This window comes from Typopeltis vanoorti, chromosome 7 (genome assembly GCF_054136105.1).
Source record: "Typopeltis vanoorti isolate ZY-2024b chromosome 7, IOZ_Tvanoo_1.0, whole genome shotgun sequence".
Taxonomy (NCBI): Eukaryota; Metazoa; Arthropoda; class Arachnida; order Uropygi; family Thelyphonidae; genus Typopeltis; species Typopeltis vanoorti.
This window is the reverse complement of record NC_143555.1, coordinates 117,554,996-117,578,718: the sequence shown is the minus strand read 5'-3', so window position 1 is coordinate 117,578,718 and position 23,723 is coordinate 117,554,996. Positions and strand designations below refer to the sequence as shown.

Below are 23,723 nucleotides of genomic sequence, written 5' to 3'. Positions count from 1 at the left end.
TTGCAGATGTAAGACTGTGTTCTTCTAACCGAATGGATGCTGACCTGCCTGTTTGTCCAAAGTAGGCAAGTTTACAGGAACAAGGCACTCTATATACACCAGGCACTGAACGAGGAGGGAGCTGGTCTTTAGTGGAGCTGATAAGGGTAGCAAGTTTATTGTATTTTTGTGTGTGTTGTATTTGTGTAGGTGTTGTTACAAAAAGTTTTTGTAATCCTCGAAGATGTCTCTGTGACGGAGACGAAATATTGCAAGTATTAAAATTAGTTTTAATTCTTTCTCAGTGCTGTTAATATTCCATTAAACCTCTAACATGAATAAGTATGATAGCTGCTGCATGTAGTATGTGGCCTCCCTCGATGAGTCCCTGACTCCCTTGAGGTCTCTCTTAATAATAATAATAATAATAATAATAGTCTTTTTTGTATAACATGTAGTATGTATAAATTATCCATTATTGATGTTTTGCTTAATTCCTTGGCTTGACACACATGAGAGTGTTTGAAAGATAAAGATCACCACTTGCATTCTCATCTTTAAACAACAAAAGTCGTTAATTTAGAAAGCTCTTAGGGGAACATTGCAGAGCATTTTCTGAATGGCAACATGCAAATAGTTTTTCGTTATTCTATGGTGTGCTATTAAATTAGTTGAAATATGGTGTGGAAAATGCTGACTTTTGTCTCTTTCAATAATTGTAATAAATCAAAGAGACTATGCATAGCTGAATTAACAATTATGTTGTTATCTGTAAATAAACAGAATTAACAAAAAGAGGTCAGAGTGAAAGTCTGGTCTTCCTGTAGTACATAAGTATCACTAGTGTCATGAATGTACATAGCAGTAGATTTGAGCTGTACTAAAAAGTATTTTTAAATAATTATAATACTGGAATTAACTCACGTGAAATATTATTTATTAGTATAATTTTCGCCCGAGTATCAGAGGCATCTTCAGTACAAAGCTGATAGAACAATAACTGACAATTCCAAAAGGCACCACCTAAGTAGCTAATGTAAGATAACTAAAAAAGATCTCTGATGCCTCTGATACTCAGGTGAAAATTATAGTAATAATAAATAATATTTTACATGAGTTAATTCCGGTATTATAATTATTTAAATATGCTTACTCATGGTAATTCCTTATTGAAACAAAAATATTTTTAATTAGTGTATAGTGTGGCTTTTTATTGCAAATTGTGCTGCATTTTTTTCAGTTTGGATACAATAGTGTTGTTGTTGGAATTTTTTGTTGTTTATATTGTGTTTTTCTACTTGTTCATACTGCTTCTGTTTCTAAAAATGGCATCCATAAAGACGGCATGTGAGGCTTTGGTGCAAAGATATCTAACTCTGCCTTGGATTTTTCGCAGTGGATGCATTGCGAAATTTGCTATATGTATGCACCGAAAAATGGGAAAGATTTGAGGACTGTTTGGATAAATTAGAAGAAGGAAACCATTAAAAGTGTCCTGATAGAATACAATGATTAGAAATGGATGCAAGTGTCAGGACTGTGGTAGAAGAGTTTTGACAAGAGTTAGGAGAATGAAAAGTGGAATGAAACATCTGGGAGAAGATATTAAACATCTGAAGAAGAGATTGGCTGATGATAATGAGAAGGAGGAAGTTAGTCTTGTGAAGAAAGAGTCAAAGGATAGTCGTATATCATTGTATCGGGACTCAATCATTAGAGGTATGATGACTAATAAAGTGCACAAAACATGCTTTTCTGGTGAAGCAAATAAATGATGTTTTGCAGAAAAGGAAAGACCGGGCATCAAAATTAGTAGTAGCTGTGGAAATAAATGACTTAGTTGGAGGAAAAAAGAGTATTGATAGAGTCTTGAGGAAGTTATTGCAGCATGTAAAGAAAAATAGTATTGTTAGAAAATCATAGACATGTTGCCTAGATTTGACAACAGCGAATTCAGAAGGAGAGTAGAGATAATGAATAGTAAGATGGCTGAGTTGTTTGAGGCAAAGGAGGTTCAATTTGTAAAACTGTGGATGAATTTGAAGGAAAGTTGAAATGGTTTAAAGATGATTGATTTCATTTGAATGGATCTGTTGTTGGGCATTTAGATAGGATTTTATTTTCTGAGAACGCACAAAAGTTAAGAAGTTAATGTAGCTAATGATTAAGGGTAAAGGGTACTTGTAATATTAAAGGGATAAAAATCCTATGTTGTTATATAGCCAGTAAGTGAAACTCAAGATCAAGAACTACGATCTATGAGTTTCAATGCCGAAAAACTATCGGCGAAGGCAATTCGAAGCAAAGGTGGAGCAAGATCCCTCACTATTCTTGATATTCTCTCATAATGTAAAACACAGCTCCTAGGAGATGTAATACTGTCATTACATTATGAGGAGAGGTCACTACTCAGACCGGTTTCAACCTTTTTTGAGGTTTCATCAGTGAGTAGGTAGACCTGGAAGATATCAAAGCTTAGTGAAAAGAACTTACATACCTTCACTATACGAATGCCATAAAGGTGTGCTTATATTTTGTAATAATTACAATGAAAAGCCAGATGGCTAGTGTTTTCTGGCAACTTAATAGATATTAAAGGGATAAAAATCCTATGTTGTTATATAGCCAGTAAGTGAAACTCAAGATCGAGAAAAAGGTTGAAACCGGTCTGGGTAGTGACCTCTCCTCATAATGTAATGACAGTATTACATCTCCTAGGAGCTGTGTTTTACATTATGAGAGAATACCAAGAATAGTGAGGGATCTTGCTCCACCTTTGCTTCGAATTGCCTTCGCCGGTAGTTTTTCGGCATTGAAACTCATAGATCGTAGTTCTCGAGCTTGAGCTTCACTTACTGGCTTATATAACAACATAGGATTTTTATCCCTTTAATATCTATTAAGTTGCCAGAAAACTAGCCGTTTGGCTTTTCATTGTAATTACAAAATATAAGCACACCTTTATGGCATTCGTATAGTGAAGGTATGTAAGTTCTTTTCACTAAGCTTTGATTTCGACATGAAAGCAGAGTTGATGATGATGAAGCAAGATATGAACTGCATGAGAAATGAGATGAAAAGAATTAGAGACATACATGGAAGAACGAATAAGAACAGAAGGAAAGATGGGCATGCGAAAGATATATCGAATGATTCGAGAGTGGCTCTCTATGGAGATTCCATTATTAGAGGTGTGGTGAATGAGAAGATGCACAAGGTTTGTTTTCCTGGTCGTAGAATGGAGAGAGTGATTGAAGCGTTGGACATGAGGAGTAAGAGAGCACAAGAGTTGGTGGTTGTAGTAGGAACAAATGATTTGGATGGGAACAAGGAAAATGCCAGATTGGATATAAGGAGATTATTAAGGAGAGTAAAAGATAACAGTGTGGTAGGAAAGGTAGTCAGTGTGTTGCCAAGGTATGATAGTGATGAATTTTGGAGGCGGGCAAAGATTATGAATGATATGTTAGCGCAGTTATGTGAGGAGAATGGAGTGCATTTTGTGAATGTGTGGGAGGAATTTGAGGGACGGATGGAATTGTATAAAGAAGATGGGCTGCATTTAAATGGTTTTGGTGTGAGTCTGCTGGAGAGATTGTTACTGGCAGGAGAAGTAATGACTGTAATGAATATATCTAAGGTGGTGGGAAGTGATATGAAAGAGCAAAAAAGTAAGGTAGGGAGAGGTATTTGTTCAGGAAAATGGGGAAGTGAGTATTATGAATGAAGTAAATGAGAGAGTGGAGGTACAACACGAACAGGGAAATGGGGGGAGTCAGGGTGGACGGGAAGAAACTTTATGAAACATGCGGGTGTTGAATTCAGAAGTCAATGTATAAGCGGACAAACACAAATTGAGATGGCCTGGGATGGGTGGAAAGAGTTTAGGTGTGAAGAAAGTTGTCGAATTGGTGGTAATATAGAGGAAGTAACAGGGGAAGGTATTGAAGAGTCACATCGCAGGAGTGATGTTCTTAGGACTTGTAGAAGCATTAATGATTTATTATGTTTATTCACTAATGCTAGAAGTATTCGAAATAAGGGGAACGAAATTGTTGCTTTGCTCGAGTCTGTTCGCCCCAAAATTGTTGGTATAAGTGAGACATGGTTAGATGACGATGACATCCTGACAAGAATAGAGATGAACGGATATGATATTTTTCATGAAGATAGACAGGGAAGAAAGGGAGGAGGAGTACTGTTAATGGTAGCAGATGAGTTGTGCCCATCTAAGGTGGAATTGCAAGGAGCAAATAGTGGTCACGGTTTTGAGGCCGTATGGTGTGAGGTAGAAGTTAACAGGAGGAAATATTTAGTTGGGTGTTGCTATAGACCTGGTAATATGGAGGGTAATGAGAAGGAAATGTATAGGCAAATTGGCCTAGCTAGCAAGAAACGAGTTATCATTATGGGCAACTTTAATTATGGTGATATAGACTGGAAGCAAGAGACTGCATCTGGGGATAAAGAAAATGAATTTTTGGAGTTTTTGAAAGATAATTACCTTAGGCAGTACGTAACGGAGGGTACACGAGGATCAAGAGTATTGGATTTGATCATCTCATCAGATGATGTTATTATAAATGAGGTGTCAAATCTTCCACCAGTTGGTGAGAGTGACCACGAGGTGATCACGTGCAGGCTGGCCAGTCATTCGAGGACGTCTGTTAGAAAGGGATATATGTGGAATTATAAGACTGGTAATTACGAAAAGCTCAGGAAACAGCTTGCGATAATAAATTGGAAAGAGGAACTGGATGGAAAGGATATCAATGCTGCTTGGGCCATAATCAAGAACTATTTGGTGGAGGCAATATCAGAGTGTATTCCAAGGGTCAAGAGGGTAAACAGAGTGGGTGTAAAATGGATGAATCAAGAGATAAGGTATGCAATATGGAAGAAGAAGGTATTATGGAAGAAACACAAAATGAGTATATATAACAACCAGTTGCATGAGAAGTACAAAGAGCAGGCGAGGAAGGTGACTAGCTTGATAAGGGTAGCAAAAATGCAGTATGAGCAGCAGTTAGCTAAAGCGGCCAAAAAAAACCCTAAGGAGTTTTTTCGATATGTCGCCAGTAGAAGAAACAATGATTATGGTAGAATGGGATTGATTGGTGAAAACGGTGAAAAATTGATTGGTGATAACCGCTGCGGAGGATATAGTTGAGATATTTAATGAGCAATTTCTAAAGGTATTTCATTCTTACGAATGTGACATCATGCAGAACTTGAAAGTAGTGGGAGAAGAGGAGAAGGAACTGTTAGTAAGTGAACAGGAGGTATATGAGGAATTGAATAGATTTGATGTAAATAAGGCTGTGGGACTTGATGCTATTTCACCACGTGTCTTGAGGGAATGTGCCAGAGAGTTAACAACAGCTTTTGTATATCTTTTCAACATGAGTCTCTCACTGGGTCTAGTTCCAAAAGAGTGGAAAGAGGGTAAAATTGTTCCAATTCATAAGGGAGGTACTTGGACCACTGCTCTTTAATTTGTTCATTAATGATATAGCAGAAAATTTGAAAGGGGATATTCAGTGGCTTGCCAATGATGCAAAACTAGTGAGGACAATAGTTGACAAAGGTAATATAGATATCTTGCAGAATGACTTAAATACATTGGCAGTGTGTCTGGGCAAAGGACATTGGTTACCAGTTCAGTGTTGTAAAACGTATGGTAATGCACTTCAGGATGAAAACTTACACACACTTTGTATCATATCATCATCATCATAAAATTCCTGCCATGTACCCTCAAGGGGTGTACAGGATATGACAGTACTACATGAAAAAATTACATCATTACTAACTTCCTATCTACAATTTTCCTCCAAATCAGTCTGTTACTTGTCAAGACTCCAACATTATCAGATCTTATATTTCTATCGTCTAAGGCACGTTGTTCCGTATCAATCCACCTATATCTTGGTCTTCCTCTGGGTCGTTTTCCTGCCAACCTGGCAGAGAACACTTGTTTTGCTAATCTTTCCTCTCTCATTCTATTTAAGTGACCATACCACCTGAGATTAGCTCTGCTAACGCATTCCTGGATGCTGATAATGTCAAGTTCTTTCCTAATATCCTCATTTTTAATATGATATTGCCATTGATGCCATCTGTTCATGCCTATAATCTTTCTCAGGACTCACATATCTGCGGTCTCTAGTCTTTGGTCAAGTGTTTTACTTCTGACCCAGCTCTCAGATCCATAAGTTAAAACTGGTTTGAACACTGTCTTATATACAGCTAATTTAGTGTTCCGACATATTTCTCTCTTATTCCATATGAATTTATTCATTTGACTTTCCACCATACCAGCTTTGCTGATTCTGTTCTCTATTTCTATATTTAATTTACCATCTTCAGTAAAAATTGTGCCTAAGTAGCTGAAAGGTTTTACTTGTTCCACAGGTTCTCCATTCACAACACAGCTGACATTTTCAATGATTCTGCCTATTTTCATTGTCTTTGTCTTTTTATTGCTGACCTTCATACCATATCTATTACAACAGCTATTCAATTTAGACAGAGAATCTTGCAGACTTGTAGTGGATTTATTTAGAAGTATAACATCATCCGCATAAAGCAAAGAGCTGACATTAACATCTCCAATTTTGATATCAGGTTTAATACCACTTTCCTTCATAATGTGATCCATATAGATAATGAATAACAGAGGGGATAATGTACATCCTTGTCTCACACCAGATTTAACATTAAACCATCTTCCTGTACTTCCTTCAATTCTAACTGCTGACTTACAACTCAAATAAAGACTAAGTATTGCTTGATATAATGCCCCATTGACACCATATAACTGCAGCGTATTGAATAGCTTCTCTCTTGGCACCTTGTCATATGCCTTTTCCAAATCGACAAAACTTAAATACAGATCTTTGTTATATTCCCATGCTTTCTCGACTATTTGTCGTAAAGTGAAGATCTGATCCTGACAGCCTCTATTTGGCCTGAATCCAGCTTGTTCTTCACCAAGCTTTTCTTCCACAATTCTTCTCGACCGTTTCTCAAGTATACTTGCATAGATCTTGCCAGGAACACTCAGTAGGGAAATACCTCTGTAATTCTCACATTCAGTTTTATTTCCCTTTTTATATATGGGTACTATGAGAGCTCTACTCCAATCATCGGGAATTCGTCCCTCTGTCCAGGCTTTCTGAACTATGCAGTGCAGCCACTGTAAGACTTTTATACCACCATACTTCAGCATTTCTGGTCGAATATCATCTACTCCTGCTGCCTTTCCACATTTCAAGCCCTTGATGGCTTTTTCTACTTCAAGTATGGATATGTATTCCTGACTGCATGCCTGGTCAGTGTTTTTTATCACTGTGCTGTCATCACTGCTTGTTTCATTTAGCAGTTTTTCAAAGTAATCACTCCATACTTCAAAGATATCTTTTTCTCCTGTTTTCATGTCACCTTTATCATCTCTAACTCCTTTTACAGCACTCTTTCCTCCATTCCTAAGCTTCTTCAACAACCTCCAGAATATTTTGCCACCTTCTTGATATTTATTTTCTATATTCTTGCCAAAGTCCTCCCATGACTTTTGTTTAGCTAGTTTTACACTGTTTAGCTTTCTTACATTTGTCTCTGTATTCTGTAAGAGTAAAAGCTGACTTATTTGCCAGGAACTTTTGATATTCTTTCTTCTTTTCCTTCACTGCCTCTTTAACTTCCTGTGTCCACCAGGGAGTTCTGATTTTTTTATCCTTGCACACAACCTCACCACATGCCTCTCTGGCAGAATCAATCAATGTTTTCTTCAGAGTTTGCCACTGAATCTCCAAGGTTTGATTCCTGTTCTCAAACTCTTTCATTTTCTTTTCAATAATCTTTCTGTATTTTAGTCTGCAGTTCACATCTGAGAGCTGCTCAACTTTTATTCGCTTTAAAACTTTCTTACATGTTATTCTTTTCAATATGAAATTCAATTTTATCCTGCTCAAGACTAAATAGTGATCACTTCCAATTTCAAATCCTCTGTACACTCTGGTGTCCTGCCCCAGGGAGAAAACATCACTATCAACAATAACATAGTCAATGAGACTTTTCTTATTCCTAGCCTCTTCTCTCCATGTGAATTTGTGCACATTTTTATGTTGGAACATGGTGTTAGTAATAACCAATCCGTGTCCTGAGCAGAAATCCAACAGATATTTGCCATTGTTATTAGCTTTGCTCTTTTCTCCAAATTTTCCCAGAATATTTTTGTATGTCTCACAATCATTTCCTACTCTGCTATTTAGATCCCCTACAAGGACCAACTTTTCCTTTTTCATTGTGTCAGTTGCTTTTTCTAAAGCGTCAAAAAATTCCTCCACTTCTACCTTAGTAGAACCTTCTGTGGGACCATAGGCACAAATAAGTCTCATTGTCCAGTTCCCCATTCTCATATTTGCCCACATTACTCTACTTGAGACTGACTGCCATTCAAGAAGATTAGCCTCATATTTTGTGTTGAATACCTAGAAAGAAAATCCTAGGGAATTTTTTAGCTATGTGGCCAGTAGGAGGAGAAATGACTGTGGAAGAATGATATTGTGGGATAAAAATGGGAATAGAGTGACTGATGCAGAGGACATAGTGGAATTGTTCAATGAACACTTTATTGGAGTATTTCATCCTAGAGGAGTCAGTTTTAATGCTAGAGGGATAGGACTGGTACGAGGTCTGGAGGTACAGGAGGTGAGTGTGTTTCAGATACTGAGTACTCTGGATGTCAGTAAAGCTGTGGGACTGGATGGTATTTCGCCACGAGTTTTGAGAGAATGTGCTAGGGAATTGACAATACCTTTTAACATGGCTTTTCAATGAAAGTCTGGCTTTGGCAAAGGTGCCCAGGGAATGGAAGGAAGGTAAGATAGTGCCATTGCATAAGGGTGGTAACAGACTGGAAGTGTCTAATTATAGGCCAGTCTGTGTGTCATCAGTAGTTATTAAGATCTTGGAGAAAGTAGTGAGGGACCGTGTACAGCATTGGGCAGATGAGGGTAATGTTATCTGTGAGAATCAACATGGATTTGTGAAAGGACGATCTTCTTTTAGCAATATGCTAGCCTTTTATAATAAAGTTACAAGAGCATTAGATGAGGGAAAGGCATATACTGCAATTTTCTTAGACTTGGCGAAGGCATTTGACAGGGTGCCACATGATAAGCTGATATTTAAGTTGCAGCAAAGGGTCTGGATGTCAGATTGGTCAACTGGATTCAGGATTGGCTGTCTGATAGGTATCAGAGAGTTGTGTATGGTGGAGCAGTTTCCAGGAGGCAGAGGGTTACAAGTGGGGTCCCACAGGGCTCAGTACTAGGACCTATATTGTTTAACCTTTATATCAATGACATAGCCAGTGGATTGCAGGGGGATATTCAGTTGTTTGCGGATGATGCGAAGCTGGGAAGGATTATTAGTAATAGTGCAGATGTGGTAGTCCTGCAAGAGGATTTAAATAAGCTAGATAGATGGGCAAATGAATGGGGTGTCAGTTTAATGCAGCAAAATGTAAGGTCTTGAGGTTTGGGAAACATCGATGGGATGCTGCATACTCTATGGGAGGAGTTATACTGGAGGAAGTAGGGGAGACAAGAGATCTGGGGTTGATGATTGATAGAAACCTGAAGTTTAGGGGACATATTGCAAAGGTGGTGAAGGTAACACAGAGGATTGCTGCTATTATGAGAAGGACGCTGACCTGCAGAGATAAGAGGGTTATCATTCCGTTGTATAAGTCTCTGATCAGACCACACTTGGACTATTGTTCTCAGATTTGGTCCCCAGGATTTGAAGGGGATAAATTAACTGTGGAAAGGATACAAAGACGGATGACAAAGATGGTTTCAGGACTGTACAAGGATAGTTATGAGGATCGGCTGAGAGAATGTGGACTGCAGAGTTTGGTGGATAGAAGAAGGAGAGATGATATGATTGAGACTTTTAAACTGTTGAGAGGTGGTTACAGGGTTGACACTGGGGAGTTCTTTCGATTGGTTGATCAGCGGGAAGGAGTGATGACAAGAGGCCATCCCTGGAAGTTGCGAAAGGAAACTGTGAGCAGGAGGGTGAGGAGTGGTTTCTTTGTGTGGAGGGTGGTTGAGCCGTGGAATGCATTGCCTGATGGAGTGGTGGGAGCGAGAACGGTCGGTGGGTTTGAGTAGTGGTGTGGTGAACTTTGTGTTTCTCAGGGGGGGGACCTCCCCTCGATGAGTCTTGACAGACTTTGTCTTAGAAAGGACCTCCCTCGATGAGTCTGTTGACTCCTTGGAGGCCTGAATAATAATAATAATAATAATAATAATTCTATGGCTACTCTGGCTACATCAATATGATACTTTGTATCATATTGATGGTACCAATTTACAGGAAATTGATGAGGCTAGTGATCTGGGATGATGCTGGATAGAGATTTGAAATTCAGAGGATATATTGGAAGAGTTGGAAAAATCACAAGGATTACTTGGATGTTTAAGAACACATTGTCAAGTTAAGATAGGGAGGTTATTATCCCTCTTTATATGGCTGTGATTCGTTCACATGTTAATTACTGTGCACATATTTGGTCACCTCTGTTTCTTGGGGATCTAAGATGGTGGAGAAGATTCAGTGACAAGTGACCAAGCTTGTGACAGGTGTGTGTTCCCTGTGAGGATTGATTGGACATGTGTGGATTGCAGTGTTTAGCTGACAGGTGGAGGAGAAGAAGGATATAATAGAAATGGATAAGTTACTAAAGGGATTCTATAAGATTGACACAAAAAAATTTTCAATACATGGGGAGTGGGGGAGGGGAAGAAGCAGGTGTTCACAATTGGAAGTTGTTTAAGAGTGTTGTTTGGACGAGGTTCTTTACTTGGAACGTGATGAATGAGTGGAATGAATTGCCAGAAGTGGTTGTAAGTACCTCAATAGTGAATACATTTAAGGAGATGTATAATATGTATTATGGTAATGGATAGTGTGGGTCTCTTGTGATGAGTCTTTTGACTCCATGGAGCACCCATATAAATAGTAAATAAAAAAAATCTTGGTTTATATTTTTGAAATGTATTATATAACAATTAGAACATATTAGCATATCTTATGTACATTTTGTTTTATTAAAATAGCCCATCGTGTAGCTCCAAAGTTTGTTAAAAGCCTGCAGCCTTCTGTTGTGAAGTCAGGAGATTGTCTTAAACTAGAAGTAGAAGTAACAGGTGTTCCGATTCCATCTGTTAAGTGGTATCGTAATAACATAATAATGCAAAATTCTCCAGATTTTCGCATTAGTTCTTCTGACAATAAGTATACAGTTGTTATTCCTGAAGTGTTTCCAGATGATTCTGGAAAATTCATGGTAAAAGCAGTTAATGTTGCTGGAGAAGCACATAGTATTGCTGATCTCATTGTTGAGGATGAGTCTCCTGAAGAAGAAAAAACCATAACTTATAAGGAAATATCTTTAGTGGAACAGAAGAAAGAGGTGAGGTATTGATACATGTATATAAACCTCTGTCCTACTAATTAGAATGAAGGATTATTTTGTAACTCATGTTTTGTTTTGTTTTTTCCTTTGTATTTATTTTATTTATATTTTATTTCTTAGTTCTTGGAGTTGTAATTGTAATACAGTAATTTCAGTATTCAACGTACATTGAGATTAAGATTTTTAATAGATGGAAATTAAAAAACAGAGCACTTTAATATTAAATTCATTTCATTTTTCCTCTTTATACATAAGATTTGCATGATGATTCACATGAAAAACAATTACACAAAAAGCTTCAAATATATTGGTATTTTGAGTTTTAACAACTGCTTTATGAACAATGATAAATTATTATTATTATTAACATAGACCTCCATGGAGTCAAAAGACTCACCGTGGAAGGCACACAATGTTACGCACAAAGCCTATCAAACCGTGGTTTAAACTCATTCAGTGAGTTTAATAGTGAAGATAGAAAGGGAAGTGAAATGGGAGGTGGAGGCTGTTGATGATAGAAAAAGAGGTATGTCCATTAAAGGTGGAGATGCAATGGTGAAATAGTGGCAATGGTTTTGAGGCAGTATGGTGTCAGATAGAAGTGAATAGATTGAAATACTTAGGTGTATGTTTCTGTGGACCAGGTAATGTGGACGGTAGTGACCTGGAAATATATAATCATATTAGCCAAGCAAATGGGAAAAGGGTGATCATTATAGATGATTTTAATTATGGCAATATAGTTTGGAATGAACAGATAGCAACCTGAAGTAAAGAAAATGAGTTTCTTGAGTTTTTGAGGGGACAACTACCTCAGGCAGTATGTAATACAGGGCGTACAAGTTATGAGGGTCTTGGATTGATCATCTCATCAGAGGATGTTATTATAAATGAGGTGACAAATTTCAATCCAGTTGATAACAGTGACCATGAAGTATTTACCTGGGTGGTTGCTAGCCATCCAAGTAATTACTTCATGATTTCCATGGGTGGTTGCTTGCCACCCATGGAAAGAGTATATGTGAAACTACAAGTCTGGTGATTATGAGAAACTCAAGTGACAACTTGCAGCCGTAGCATGGAATGAGGAGTTGAGCAGAAAGGAGATCAAACATGATATTTAAGAACTTTGGTATATTTAAGAACTAGCTGGTAGAACCAATGCCTAATTGTATTCCAAGAATCAGAATGTGAAATCAGGTGAGTATGAAATGGATGAATGAAGAGATTAAACATGCGATATAGAGGAAAAAGGCATTATGAAGGCAACATAGGAGGAGCAGTAATAATGTAATAATCAATTCCATGATGCTTACAAAGAACAGACAAGGAGGGTGACTCTGTTGGAACAGTAGCAAAAAGTGCAGTATGAGCAGCAGTTAGCTAATGAAGCCTAAAGAAATTCAAAGGAGTTCTTTTGATATATAGTCAGCAAAAAAAATAAGAATGATTATGGTCAGAGAAAATAGTAAAAGGACAATGTTGCAGATGATATAGTTGAGATATTTAATGAACAGTACATAAAGTTCTTTCATTGTTGTGAATGACATCATGAAGTTAGAGAGAGCAGTGGATAAACAGGAGGAAAGACTGAGTGAGCAAGAGGTATATAGGGAATTGAGCAAAATTTATGTTAAATTAGGCTATCAGACTTGATGATATATCATCACATATTTTGAAGGAATGACATATTTGTTTAATCCGAGTCTTACACTGGATCAAGTTCCAAAGGAGTCTAAGGAAGGCAAGATTGTATCTCTTCATAAGAGAGGTGACAGAAATCAAGCATTAAATTATAGGCCAATCTGTGTGTTAGGCTGGTGAGAACTAGGATCTGAAATTGGGTTGACAACAGTGGTATTATTATTATTATTATTACACCCTCCATGGAATTGACAGACTCATCATTGAAGGTTCATTCAACTGACAACATATTTATCATATATAATCTTAAAATTCATAACACTCCTTGCATGAACAACACATTCTGGTAATGCATTCCATTCACTGACAATTCTCCATGTAAAAAATTTACTCTTCACACCCTTCTTCACCACACTTTTACATAACTTCCAGGTGAGACCTGGAAGTTATGTTTACATAACCTCAGGTTCTTCCCCTCTCACCTTTTACTCTTTTTATAATCCCCACCTGGATTCATCTGATAGAATCCTCTCACTATCTTAAACATCTCTATCATATCACCTCTTTACCTCCCATCCACATTTCTTCAACCTCTCTCCATAGCCAGCATTTCAAACTCCGATATTGTCTTAGTCACTCATCTCTGGATCCTCTCCTACAATGTCTCCACATCACATTGAAAACCAGGTGACCAGATCTTAGTACAATAGTCCAAGTGTGGTCTTGTTCACTATCAGTATTCTCTGGATTCCCTGACTATAAATCCTATCAGATATACTAACCTGTTTATTTCAACTTCGCACCACACAGATTCAAAATCTGTGCATGCACTATCAACTTCTACATGTTGTGGACACAATTCCTCTACAATCATCAACAGCACTCCCCCTCCTCTTTTTGCATCTCAATCCTTCTGGAAAATCATATATCCTTCTAATTCTATTCCTGACATCCCATCTTCCTCAGACAACCAAGTTTCACTTATTCCAATTACTTTTGGGCATACAGTCTCAATCAATGCCACAAACGCAGCTTTCTTGTTTTGAATGTGCGCCTTACATTTGTGTATAAACATAGCAATTGCTGTGTGTTTGAGGCCATTCTACCAGCACCAACATTCTCTATTCTAGCTGCTATACTACACCTCTCTTTTGATCACTCCTGTTTCCCTGATCCTGACTGTGATTTCCATTCTTACTGTGATTTCTGCTGCAACCACATCTTCAACCTCACATTCATCTTCCTCCTGCTGTACATTCTGTTGATTTGTGCTATCCTGTTTCTCAGGTAGACTCTGATCATTTGCTACATTAATTTCTTGACTCTGTGCCTTCTCAGAAAACAATAGCTTTTCTAAATGCCAAACAGCAAACCCATTCAAATGTAATCCATTAGCTTTATACCATTTGAACTTCCCTTCAAATTCACTCTACAGATTTACAAATTGAACCACCTCACACAACTCAGCCATCTTACTATTCATTATCTCTGCTCTCCTTCTCAGTTCTCTTATCATATCTGGGCAATATGCCTACGACTTTCCCAACAACACTATTCTTCTTTACCTGCTGCAACAACTTTGTCAAGTTTCTATCAACATTCTTCTGCTTCTCCCCAACTAAGTCATTTGTGCCCATGACTACCATTTTGACACCTGGTATTTCCTTTTCTGCAACGTATCAGTTATTTGCTTTATTGTTCCATCAGGAAAGCACGTTTTGTCGACTTTATTAGTAATCACACCTCTAATGAACGAGGGCCCCATACACTGATATACACTAATATGAACCCCATATCTCCCATACACTGATATTATCTTTGATGGACAGCACAGATTTGCTAAAGGTAGGTCAAGTTTTAATAATCTACTTATTATTACAATAAGGGTTTGGCTGCATTGGATGAGGGAGATGTTGTGCAACCAATTCATACAACCAATATTCATGCAAAATTCATTCAAAATTATTTGAATGCAAAATATAAGTACACAGTAGTATTCTTATATTTTGCAAAGACTTTTGATAGGCTACCACATGTTAATTTGATAGTCAAAACAGAGCAGGTGTAGTTGGATATTAGACTAGTGCATTGGATTGGAGATTGGCTATCTGATAGATGTCAGCAAGTTGTGTATGGGGTTGCAATATCCCGGAAGAGGAACATAGCTTGTGGTGTGCCTCAAGGGTGAGTTTAACTGCCATTGCTGTTTAACGTGTATCTTAATGATATTAGTTAAAGGATATTATGTTAATTAACATAATGATATTATATTAACAATGCAAAATTGGGACAGACTATGAGAAATATAGCAGATGTGGCCTTACAAGGTGACTTGAACAGGCTCAGTGAATAGGTATGGGAGTGGGAATTCCAGTTCAATGTTGCAAAATGTAAGTTTTTAAAATTTTAAAAATGAAGATGGGATATAGAATTTATTCTTGGTGGGAATATATTGTTGGAGTTAGAGGAAATAAGAGATCTTGGAGTTATTGTGGATAAGGATCTAAAATGTAGAGGAAACATTTCCGATATTGTGAGGACAACACAACACAATGGACGATTCTGACTTGTAGAAGTAAGGAGATTCTTGTGCCATTGTAGAAGGCCTTCATTAGGCCACACATGGATTACTGTACATAGATTTGGTTACCTGGTTTTCAAAAAAATGAGGAGATGTTGGATAAAGTCTAGAGGCAATTGACTAAAGTAGTTTCTGATCTCTGCAATGTTGAATATTAAGAAAGTTTGAGTAGATGCAATTTACCATTCAGTGGACAGGTGGAAAAGGGTTGATATGAAAGAGATGTACAAGTTTGAAGGAGGCCATTACAGGATTAATGTTGAAGAGGTTTTTCATAAAATGGTAGTAGATGGATGAGCAACAAGATGTAATCTCTGAAATCTATATAAGTAGGGTGGTAGTGAGAAGCAGATTTTTTTTTTTTTTTTTTTTTTTTGCATGGAGTCTTGTGAATAATGGAATGCATTGCCTGAGAGCATGTTGTCTGCAGAGAATTTGAATTTCTTTATGGCATAGTATGATTAGCTGTGTATATGACAAATGACCTCCTACATGAGAAATTAAATAAATGATGTCAATAAGACAACAGGACTTGATGACATATCACTTATTTTCTTAAGGAATGTTCTAGAAATTTAATGGCAACTTTGGTATACCTGTTTAAGAATATTGATTGGATATCTGGAGTTTTAGCTGAGTTGTGGGAAAATTGGTGGGAGCTTGGATACAGAATTGGGTTGATAACAGTATTACTGTGATAGTCAGCATGGGTTTGTAAAAGAGAGGTCATGTTTTGCCAATTTATTTAGGTACTATAACAAGGTGAATGAACTGGACAAGGAGATATGTATATGGTGTTATACTTAGATTTTACAAGGCTTTCATAGATTTCCACATGACAAGTTTATAACTAAATTTGAACAGATGGAGTAAAATTCTAAATTAGTGAGTTAGATAGGTGAGTCGCTGTTAAATAATTATTAGTAATTTGTGTATATGGGGCATAATACCCCCCCCCCCCCAAAAAAAAGAAGAAAATGAATGTCACTAGTGGTGTGCAGTAGGGATCTCTTTTGGAGCTGTTTAACTTGTATATGAATGATATTGGGATGACTTTAACTGGAGACGTGCAATTGTTTCCATTTGATCCAAAATTATTATTATTATTACATGACACCTCCAGGGAGTCCAATGACTCATCGAGGGAGGTCACCTACTCTACAATTCTCTGTCTACACCACTCAATTCACCAACTACAACTACAATCATCATATACACCAGTGCCATCTACTGCCCACCACCACTAGTATTTTCATAGACAATTACAACCATCCATGCCAATAGCGGGATTTGAACCTACAGCCTTTTGGCTGTAGAGCAGATACGCTAACCACTCAGCCAACCATGCCTGCAAAAATTGGGAAGAACAATGAATCACACAACTGTTGTGGCTGTGCAGGAGGATTTGAATATACCAAATGAGTGGGAAGTGAATTGACCTACTAGTTCAGTATTGCCTACCAAATTTCAGAACCTTACACTTAAGGTTCTGAAATTTGCTAGGTAAGAATTGGATGCAAAGTATATACTTAGTTGCAAAATGTTGACAGAGGCAGAGAAGATGAGAGAGAGAGAGAGAGATCTGTGAGTGGTGCTATTAAATTAGATTATGGCAATGAAGTTAAGGACTTTGATATTTTGAGTATTATCCCTTAAAGGGCTTTATTAGGCCTCATATGGAATATTGTGTGAACATTTGGCCACATGGTGCTCACAGGGTTTTCAGATTATATTAGAAAGTATCCAAAGAAGATTGACTGGTCTGTGGTTGTGAGAGACCAGTTTAGATTGTAAAAGTTGTAATAGTTACCATTAAAATTGCCTCCATAATGAGAAAAGCACACACTGATATCACAAAGTATGAAGACAGATTGAGGAAATGCAATTTGCATTCCTTCATTATTATGTGCAGATTTGGCCATATAGTTTTAATGGGAATGAGGATATATTAGAAAGGGATCCAAAGAAGATTGATTAAGAATATCTAATCTTTGGAATGTGAGTTATGAAGACAGATTGATGGAATGCAATTTGCAACCCCTCAAACTGTCTTCATACACTCTCCTCCTCTTATTCACAGTCTTGCGAAAAAGAGATTGATATGATTTAGGCATATAAGTTGTAGAAAATTTTTTTCTCTTGGTTAAAAAGTTAATTATACTCAGTAAAAAATTACATTATCATTTTAATCCTTTACCGAAGTGTAAGCAAACAAATTTTTTGAATTAATTGTCTTCATGACTCATCCACTTTTATACAGAGACTGTTGATTTCACATCAGTTGCCTCAGTATTACCCCTTAATCCACAGCATATTTCCTTTCAGAACATGTATATTGTTGCATATTATGGAAAGGGTCACTACCCAGACTGGTATCAACATTTATTGAAGTTTTATCAGTAAGAACTAGACTCAGGAGACATCAAAATGAAATCAATGCAGAAGTGATATATTTTTCATATACAAGATATACAGTACAAATAACAAAATTGTGTATCACCATATAATTAAAATACTCAAGGATAGTTGTAGAAAGTATTTTCACTTGGCTACAAAGTATTTAAAGCAGGGTTTTGTGATGAATTTTGTACGTGATAGCATGTACTTCCCATGATGACTTTATGTTTTTCTGGTGGTAATAATAATAATAATAATCACCTTCTTCTTCTGCAGCTTTTCCTACTTAAGTAGGATCGCTGTTTGTAGTGAGTCTCCTCCAAACAGTGGTGTAGCTAGGGGGTTGTGGAGGGAGCAGTCCGACCTACTAAGTTATGTTAACTTAGTAATTTTATTACTTAATTAATAATTAGTTTTCAACAACTATACTTGTAACTAAAATAAACATAAACACCGTGTTTTAATTTCTTTCCCTACGTGGTTTTAACTTTTTATAATATTTTTGGTGTGTATTGAGAAGGGGCGGCAAACTCAGGGACTGCCCCAGGCGGCAATAGCTCTAGCTATGCCACTGCCTCCACAACCTCCTGTCTTGGGCTGTAGCCACATCCAAGTTCTTCATTCTGAAGTCCTCCTCCACCATCTCCCTCCATCTCTTCTTTGGCCACCTGCACTTCCTCCTTCCCTGCACATCCATCTGCATGACCTTTCTTCCCACATACTCTTCCTCCCTCCTCATCACATGACCAAACTATCTCAACCTTGCCTCCTGTATCTTTGCTCCTAAGTTTGTAACTTTCAACATTCTCCTTACATAGTCATTTCTCAGATGATCCTTTCTGGTCATACCGCACATCCATCTAAGCGTTCTCATCTCTGCTACCTCCATCCTGCTAATGTTATTTTTCCTCGGGGCTACAGTTTCCATAGCATATGTCATAACTGGTCTCACTACTGTCCTGTAGATTTTGCCTTTTAGATTGATCGGCACCTTCTTATCGCATAGCACTTCAGCCATCTCTCTCCAGTTCCTCCATCATGCTTGTATCCTGCATCCCACTTCCTTCTCAGCCTCACCATTTTCTTTCATTGTTGAACCTAAGTATCTAAAACCACTGACCTTCCTGATAACATTTCCTTCCAGCTCCAGATCTGTCTCCTGGCTGCCATCCACTTTGCAACACATATACTCTGTCTTACCTTCTGCTCAGTCTCATACCTCTCTCTTCCAGTACTTTCCTCCAACTTTCCAGTTTAGCTGCCATTTCTTCTCTTGATCATGAAGCCAAATTGCTCCTTTGCAATCTCCACCTCCTTCCTCAGTCTTCCATCAAGAACCCTATCTAGCTTTTTCATTGTGCGGGACATCAACTTTATTCCTCTGTAATTCTTACAGTCTTGTGCATCCCTTTTACTCTTGTAGATGGGGACAAGACTACTTTCCCTCCATTCCTTGGGTATATTGATAGAGGACCTGAAGGAATTGTTTGAGGTAGCAAAAGAGAAGAGTGAGAGAGTTAGGATGATTAGTCTTTTTCCGCGGTATGACAGTGAAGAATTTAGGAGGGCCATATTTGCAAATGACTTTATGCATGGGTTATGCAGGATGAATGGTGTTGAATTTGTGGACGTGTGGAGTGAGTTCGATAGGCAAAAGGATCTATATAAGATGGATGGTTTTCATTTGAATGGATTCGGTGTAAGGAGACTTGAAAAAGTGTTTCAATGAAGTGGATGTGCAGAATCAAGGAAACTAGATTTATTAAGGGAGGGAAGGGGAAGTAGATATGCAGACCTTAGGGAGGCAGTTCAGTGTATCATTGAGTTTAATATGTCCGAGCGAATAAGAAGGACAACAAATCAGAATGTGATAATTGATATAAGGCATTAAGGTAGGGATGGGGCTAATGGGGGTCTGCAATACATGTATACTAATGCTAGGAGTATTAGGAACAAGAAGGAAGAATTTTTGGCCTTGGTTGGCACTTCCAGACCACAGGTTATTGGCATTAGTGAAACATGGCTGACTAAAGATGATATAGCTAGTGGGATTGAATGTGAGGGATATAGTGGGTGTTCAGGAATAACAGGGAGAATAAAATGGGGGAAGGGGTATTATTGATGATTGCTGATGAGCTGCAGCCAAGGAGAATAGAAGTTGAATTGCAGGATAGAGAAAACAGCACATTTGAGGCCATTTGGTGTGAGATTGAGGCTAGCAGAACAAAATACCCAATTGGGTGCTGCTATAGATCAGGTGATGGAAAAGATGGTGGAGATAGTATGCATAAGCAAATAGAAGAAATGAGTGGAAGGAGGGTAATTATTATGGGAGGTTTTAACTATGGAAGCATTGATTGGAGGGAGGAGAGGACACATGGGAGGAAGGAATTGGATTATATTCGGTTATTATGGGATAACTATCTGCGGTAGCATGTAATGCAAAATACTAGGGATCAGAGAGTGTTTGACCTAGTAATTGCATCTGAGGATTTGGCTGTAACGAATATGACCACATTGCCGCCAATTGGTGAGAGTGATCATAGGGTCTTGACTTGAGAGGTGGCTAAAGGTGTGGAATTTACAATTAAGACAGGGTACATGTGGAATTATCGGGCTGGAAAGTATGACAAGCTTAGGAGTTTGATTGGTTCAGTACCATAGTATGTAAAACTGCAAGGGCTGGATGTTGATAGTGCATGGGAGGTGGTTAACAAGTGTTTGCAGGAGACAATGGCTGACTGTATACCTAGAGTCCGAATAATAAATCAAGTAGGGATTAAATGGATGAATGACACCATTAAGCTTGAGCTGGAAAAAAAGAAACAACTGTGGAGAGAATTTAAGGAGAAAGGTGACCTGCAGGCACATGAATGGTATAAAAGCCCAGGCCAGAAGGGTAACAAGTGTGGTAAGAAAAGCAAAAGTGGATTATGAAAGAACATTAGCCATGCAGACTAAAGAGAATCCCAAACAGTTTTTTCGATATGTTACAAGTAAAAGAAAAAATGTATATGGCAGATTGATTTTAAAGAATTCCGATGGTAGGGAGGTAACCAAATCAGTTGATATGGTAGAATTACTGAGTGAGCACTTTACAAGAGTATATCATCCAGGTGGTGACATTGCAGAAATGGAAGAACCAACAGGTTATACGGGAATTGTGGTGAATGAAGTGGAGGCGAATAGTCTATTACAAAACCTCGATTGGATGGTATACCAGCTCGTGTCGTATGAGAAGTGGCTAAAGAATTGTCAGTGCCTTTGACCATTTTGTTTAATTTGAGTCTCAGGTCTGGGTTAGTCCCAAGGGGGTGGAAAGAGGGTAAAATAGTTCCACTGCATAAAGGAGGTTCCAAGACTGCTGTTGAAAATTACCTGCCGATCAGCATATCAGGAATTGTTGTCAAGGTCTTGGAGAAAATAGTCAAGTGGAAAATGCAAGATTGGATAGATGAAAATGGGATACTGTATTGGGGACAGCATGGTTTTGTGAAGGGTAGATCATACCTCAGTAACTTGCTCACGTTCTATAACACAGTGACGGCTGAACTGGATAAGGGTAATGGGTTTACAGTGATTCTCTTAACAATATTGGAAAGGATCTGAGAGGAACTGTGCATCTGTTTGTGGATGATGCAAAGGTAGTTAGAGCAATAGTGAATGCTCAGGATGTCAAAATTTTGCAGGATGATTTGGATAGTTTGGAGGACTGGGCTACGGGGAATGGATGTCAATTTAATGTGAAAAAATTTAAGGTTTTGCATTTTAGAGCGAAAAGATTAGCAGCCAGATATCACATTAGTGGAACTGTACTCCAGGAGATTGACGAGGCCAGGGATTTGGGAGTGTTGGCGGATAGGCAGTTGAAGTTTAGGGGACACATCACAAAAGTGGCAAAATCAGCACATCAAATAACTTGGTTGCCGAAAAACACTTTAATGAGCAGAGACAAACAGGTTATTGTTCCTCTGTATTGAGCCTTGATAAGACCTCATCTAGACTACTATACCCAGATATGTGTGCCAGGGTTTCTTCTTGATGGGGAGGAGGTGGAGAGGATCCAGAGACAAGTGACCAAGATAATAGCAGGTCTATGTAATGATCCTTATGGGAACAGGTCGAAGATTTGTGGGTTGCAGAAATTGGTTGATAGGTGGAAAAGGGGTGACATGATTGAGACATTCAAATTACTGAAGGGTTTCTGTAAGATTAATTCAGAAGATATTTTTGAGAATAGGACTGGTAGTGGGAGGACTAGGGGGCCATCCATGGAAGCTTGGTTGGAGTGTGGTTAGGAAGGGTATTAGAGCTAGGTTTTTACTTGGAGAGTGGTGAATGAGTGAAATAAGCTGCCAGAGTCTGTTGTGGGTGCCATGACTGTAAATGAGTTCAAGGTGAAGTATGATAGATTTTGTGTGAATGTCGAATAGTTGTTCTTGACATGATGTTGGGCCTCCCTCGATGAGTCTAAGGACTCCTTGAAGCTGCCCATAATAATAATAATAATAATAATAATAATATTTTCCTGTTGACAAACTTTTATTAACAGGTGACACAGCAGGTCAATTCCCTGTTCACCCAGTGCCTTCCATGCCTCCACTGGGATCCTGTCAGGGCCCACCGATTTTCCATTCTTCATCCTCTTTATGGCCTCCTTCACTTCCACTCTACTAATGTTCTACACCATCCCCTAATGAGGCTCCCCCATCTTCATCTTCTGTGTGAGTCCTTGCATTTTCTTCATTCAAAAGCCCTTCAAAATATATTCTCCATCTGTTTCTTATTTCCACATCCCTCACTAATACCCTTCCTCCAGAGTCTTTGATCTGCCTCACATGTATGATGTCCTTTGATGCCTTATTTCTACATTTTACCAATCGATAAATTTTTCTCTGTCCTTCCTTTGTTTCTAATTGATCATGAAGGTCTTGATATGCCATGGTCTTCCCATGTGCAACAACTCTATTGGCTTCTCGCTTTTTTTCTCTCTGTACACCTCTCTGTCCTCTTCCACTCTTGACTCGTCCAACTTCTGCTTTGCCTTCCTCTTAGCTGTCACTGCTTCTTGTACATTATTATTCCATCACCAACCCTCCTTCTGCTCTTTAATCTTTCCGGATGTTTCACCAAGCACCTCAATTGCACAGCTTAGAATTTCATTTGAATTATGTCTTCACGAATCTTGTACACTTTCCAATCCATCCAAAATCCTCTCTAACACCTTCTCCCTAAAACGGTTCCTCATACTCTCTTCTTTTACACAAAACCACTTAAATGTCTTCCTCCCATGGCTTCCAAAGGTTCTTATCTTCGACTTTATTTAAAGTCTGCGCACAGCAGCCGGTGTTGCTGCGCCACTTGATCTGTTTGGATTACCTTAAGATGTTTTCTTCTAGTCAAAATGTAGTCAATCTGTGAACTGTTGTTGCCACTTCTAAATATTATCAAATGCTCTTCCCTCTTACAGAAAGAATTCACAATTGCCAGATCAAATGCTACTGCAAAGTCCAAAATCCTCTCTCCTTCTTGGTTCATCATTCCTGCTCCACCACCATGCACCCTTTTACAGTCCCTATGTGTCCGTTCAAGTCTCCTCCGACAATCGCCATCTCATTTTCTTCCACTTCCCTC

General features: G+C 38.2%; 1 protein-coding gene across 3 annotated transcripts in view; it reads left to right on the top strand.

The window, feature by feature from the left end:
* LOC150104992 (uncharacterized) overlaps positions 1-23,723 on the top strand; it is a 768,027-nt gene that overhangs the window by 620,363 nt on the left and 123,941 nt on the right. For all 3 annotated transcript variants that reach the window (XM_090395452.1, XM_090395451.1, XM_090395453.1), the window contains exon 37: positions 11,109-11,464. In XM_090395452.1, the coding sequence (XP_090251578.1) occupies positions 11,109-11,464 (356 nt within the window). The remainder of the gene's footprint in view (positions 1-11,108; positions 11,465-23,723) is intronic.